Source organism: Montipora capricornis, chromosome 2, assembly GCF_036669925.1.
Source record: "Montipora capricornis isolate CH-2021 chromosome 2, ASM3666992v2, whole genome shotgun sequence".
Lineage (NCBI taxonomy): Eukaryota > Metazoa > Cnidaria > Anthozoa > Scleractinia > Acroporidae > Montipora > Montipora capricornis.
The window spans coordinates 45,113,839-45,118,838 of record NC_090884.1 but is presented as its reverse complement, the minus strand read 5'-3'; the positions used below and the strand labels follow the sequence as shown (position 1 = coordinate 45,118,838).

General features: G+C 40.8%; 1 protein-coding gene across 1 annotated transcript in view; it reads left to right on the top strand.

The window, feature by feature from the left end:
* Window positions 1–5,000, top strand: part of LOC138023618 (uncharacterized) — a 69,662-nt gene that overhangs the window by 60,864 nt on the left and 3,798 nt on the right. The window contains exons 24-27 of the mRNA XM_068870647.1: window positions 271–400; window positions 1,031–1,072; window positions 1,787–1,894; window positions 2,294–2,581. Of these exons, the coding sequence (XP_068726748.1) occupies window positions 271–400; window positions 1,031–1,072; window positions 1,787–1,894; window positions 2,294–2,581 (568 nt within the window). The remainder of the gene's footprint in view (window positions 1–270; window positions 401–1,030; window positions 1,073–1,786; window positions 1,895–2,293; window positions 2,582–5,000) is intronic.

Here is a 5,000-nt window from a genome sequence, read left to right as displayed (position 1 = left end):
AAATCAAATGAAACCATGTTGTCTCGCAGTGATGAGCGCAAAGCCTGAAAAATTTTCAGGACTTCAACGGGATTTGCGCTCATCACTGCGAGACAACATGGTTTCATTTGAGAGCTTAACATTTGTCTCACCTTTTCTCTTCGGAGACGCTTCACTCTCTGCGCCATTGCACTGAAACATTAAATGTTAGAGATCTGCATTTCTCATCTTTCAGTTCGCAAAGGCAGCATCTATTCATCACCCTTATGGAAGTATTTTGTCTACTTACAGGGTCCGTATCCGGTATTCTCTCATTTTGATGCTTATGTTTATGCTCACATGGCTCATTGGAATCCTGCTTGTCACCTATTACAAGAAGGCCTTGCTCTGCATTCTCTTTATCATATGCTGCATTATTACGGTTAGTTAATCAAGGCAGTATTTAGTTCCTCGTTCAGTGCTAGTGTAATATTTTATGGACGTCTGAACGGAACCGAAGAAAAGTCAAAAACCCTGATTTATAAATGTTAGAATTTAAAGTTTGTGGGGACGTGGATAGAAAGAAACTCTTAAAGTGAACGTAAGATCATTTTGCAAGTCAATTGATAGAAAGAAACAACGTGGCCACATTTACAAAGCGTATTGGTGTTGAATTCACTGAGGACAAATTCAGTCGGATTTAAACTCGGAGCATGCGCATTCAAATCCAACGCCATCACAACTGAGCCGTGCCGCCTCCTGTATATACCATTTTTGTTTTGCCTCTTTGAGATAAATTTTCACTTTTGTACAGCGTGGATTTACGATCAAAAGCTGTCTCTCGTACCCAGCTTGTTCCAGGCTCCCAGATAGTCGGGAAAACGAAAACAACCGTGTGAAAAACGAATGGGGGCTTGGGTCGTGGCGAGGCCCACTCGATTCCCGGCTTGACGAGTTCCTTTGCTGAGTGGCAGCGGCATTCTTACGTGAATGGGATGCTTTCTCAACATGAAACACTTTTCTACTGCATAGTGTTTTGTTTTATATTGAAATGTTGTTTTCTTTCTTTTAGGGATTCATGCTTTTGCTATTTTATGTCATAATGGACAGACAGGTACGATTTCATTTCTCTTTGTTGCGCCCCAAAATCGTTGTATCCCAGCTAGCAGTCCGTTGCTGGAAGAAATCGTTTTGTCGCTATGTTGATCGCAGATAGCTGACGGGCGATCTTGCCAAAAGACAAAGGATATTGATGGTACTTGTTCAAATCATGAACTTCTCAAGTAACAAACGCTGTTAGCGATGGCCAATTGCTGGAAACTAAAGCACAATACGTCCCCCTGTAGGCTTTTGTGTTTCTACTTTGGCCGTGGAATTGTTGCCATGACGTCATGCATTCCTTGGTGCAAATAGGCCCGCAAAGCGTGCTTGGGTTTTTTCAAATCGGGCGGGGCTGCATTTGAAGCTGCAGTGTGAAAGTAGCTTAGTGGTTCACAGTTTTCATTTAGGGACAGTAGCGACATACAGTAACGGACCCAAACAGGGTTTATTCTCTGCTGATCATTCGAGTTCATTGCAAAAAGACGGTACTTGCATCATGTTTGCATGTTTGGTAGCTCTCGTCTTTTTCCCTTTTAAATGCAAGTGTAATATGTGAAAAAAAAAAACAACCTTATTTAGCTAGCGAAAAGTGCGAAATAGCTTAGGGATCGCTTTTACTATTGCGCTCGGCATGCCTCTTCCCACAATCCTGCCCCTCATGACTAATTAATTTAATTCTAGTGTGATATAGCCACATAGTGAAAACCATCTGGCTTCATATTTGCAGGTCCGTGACGCTTTCAAATTCTGCTGCTGTGGCTGGAGAAGAAGTCGGAGAGGAAGTTATTGGGTCACGAGACGGGGCGAAGTGCTCAAACCAGGTCAAACAGAAGAGGTTAGTAGTCCAAGACCAGCTGAAAACTACTTTTTCCCCCTTTAGTATCTTCAGACTTTAACGATAGTGCCCTTTTTTTCCCGTTGTTCTGCTCTGGAAAACGAAGAAACTGATTACAGAACTGTAGCTTTTTATCTGCGGACTTTCTCTAAGTATTCGCTGAGTACACAAGGCCCTTTTCCCCTTGTTTTTCTGCATGCTGGCGTGCTCCTCGCGATATTTTATTGAGCTCCGGTGCCAACTGTTTAGGTAATAAATGGCTTTTAACTTCAAGCATGACAAAGTTTGGTTGGCTTTTGTTTAGTGCGTTTCACTGCTTGATCTCTAGTCTTAAATAAAATAAGAAAGACAAACTTTTTGATCAATATTTGTTGAATTGCATGCCTTTTTGTCCATTAGTATAAAGCCGATGATGATGAGAACCAGCGTCAGAGATTGGTATCAGAAGGCACGGAACCAAGCGAACCAGACCAAAATATCGAACTCAACGGTGTGGATAAATCACATGAATACGAAGAACCTCTGATATCGACAGATTCTGGACCTAAGGATCCACCATTTAAATCTTCTACAGAGAGCTTCGATCCATTGTATGAACCATTGAGGCACTCTCCTTTTGTCAGAAAAGTTCCCCCAAGTCCATCTCCCTCCGAAGATGGACCCAAACCAGAGCCAATATACAAAGAGGTAATGCGAAGTCAAATGAAAAAATGTATTTCAGATGCTATTGAATGAAAAAAAAATTCCCTTAACTCTTAACACAGTTAGTTCTTGGCCGAAGATCAGCACTTCTTTGTTTTTTTTCTCGACTGGGAACACCTTTCGAAGTGAATGTGTTTATTGGTTCAACTTTGGGCTGTGTCTCAAATGAAATAGGGGCAAAGACTGACGGATCCCTCAACTCGAAGCAGTATCTTTCAATCTCTGGACTCCTTAACAGTCTCAAATACCAAAATGAGATGGAAATGTGAACTCAGCAATATTGCTGGACTCTTGCGAGCTCGGGCAAACGGCTTAAGCATTTGCTTTTAAATATCCCTTATCGATTATGCTGAACAGCCGATTCAATGTCCAGATCTTTCTTTTCAACTTTTAAATCGTGTTGGAACGATCGAGTTGACGTTGAATCGATTTTCATTGGTTTTAAGAGCATTTAAACATTGGTGTAACATCCATTTGACATTTCGTTTATTATCGCGACTGATGAATGAGGTTAAAGTGCTACTATGACCAAAAAATTAGTTTTTATTTTTATTTGGATTTCAAAACAATGTTAACTATACAGTAAGTGACCCAAGTTTTAAGCCTTGATTTTAAAAAGACACCTGTTTATTTTAACCGGGATTTTCCTATTTACTTGTCTGCCATTACAAACTTTAAAATCTTGAGAGGGCTGGATCGAGGAGAAAATGACGTCAGACTCACTAGTTAAACAATACAATGCGTGTGTACGCGGCTCAGTTAATGTGCAGCAAGGGAGTTTTGGGCTTTCAGACTTTTAAACTCGTGTTTTGCATATATAATGAGCCGCGTTCACACGCTGAAAGTTTATATAAGCTAGTGAGTAAATGACGTCACTTTTCCCTAGATCCAACTCTCTAAGGTCCAGTCGGTCAGTTTGGAACGGGAGTAATGGCGGACCGTGAAGTCAAAAACTTAAACTCAAAGTAAACAACCTTTGGATAAATATCAAAGCTCAAAAATTTGCCAGTCATGTGTTAAGCAATCACACTTTCAAAATCTGAGCAATTCTGAGCGATGTTTGATCATAGTAGCACTTAAAACAACAACATTGACACGCGCGGCTTCTGTTGAAGTGATCATGAACTCGTTAACCACCCATGCACAGGATTCAACATCGTGAAAAAAATTGAAAGAATGTAGGCGCCGTTTTGCCAAAACACCAAATCCATCACACAAATTACAAATATCTCACAGAGTATAATAAAAGTTCGTGTTTGGTGAGTGGAAACTCTACAGGGCAATGTGTAACAACCTGTGCACAAAGTCTTGAGCACTTGGTCCTATTCCATCGTCTGTATTTCAACGGTGTCAACATCGACTAGTACCAATGATAACTCGTATAGTTAACTTATCGACCGTTTCAAGGTGGCCAAGTACCCGATAGATTTAAAGTTAGCGTGATAAAGCCATTGTTAAAAAAAGCGGAGCTGATCATAAGAACTTTTGCAATTTTAGGCCACTATCGAATTTATATTTTCGATCTAAAGTCACGGAGAAAGCAGATGCAGCACAATTAACGAGGGTTTACGTGAAGAATTTCAATCAGCGTATAACTGCTATCATGGTACTGAAACTGCACTTGTCAGAGTCCAGAATGATATTTTGAAAGCTGTTGACGACAACAAATCTGTTATTCTACTATTTCTTGACTTATCGGTTGCATTTGATAATGTCGATAACACTGGCAAATCGTTTCGGCATTACGGGCACTGCTCTTAATTGGTTTCGTTCATATCTTCAGTTACATATTAAGCATTTTGTTTCTGTTTATAGTATTGATTCGTCACTAAGACATCTGCAATGTGGAGTACTGTAGGGATCCGTGTTAGGCCTTTTCCTGTATTCACTTTACATAAGTCCATTGGGTGATATAGCCAGAAAGCATGCCATACCATTTCATCTGTGTGCCATCTGTATGCAGCTGATACACAGCTACATCTCTCGTTTACGTCTAACTGCCCTAACTATGCATCCAACGCGAAGGAGACAGTTGAGCTGTGTGTTAAAGATATTGGCGACTGGATGCTGTGTAAAAAACAGCTGAACAAACTTAATCTGACTCAAAATAAGACGGAACTTTTAGTTGTTAGTTCAAGACATCGACCACGTCCTCCCCTGAACCACATCCAAATTGGAGATGATGTTATCTGTCCCTGTGAACATGCCAGGAATCTCGGACTTGGATTTGAAAGTATTTCGAGTTTAGTGAGCACGTTAAATTGACCTGCAAGATCACTTTTTTTCCGCATTTGTGGTATTACCAAGATTAGGCGATATTTATCCCATGATACCGCTAAGCACCGGTGGCTCAGTTGGTTGAGCGGGAGGTCGTGAGTTCAACTCCGGCCGGACCAACACTCAG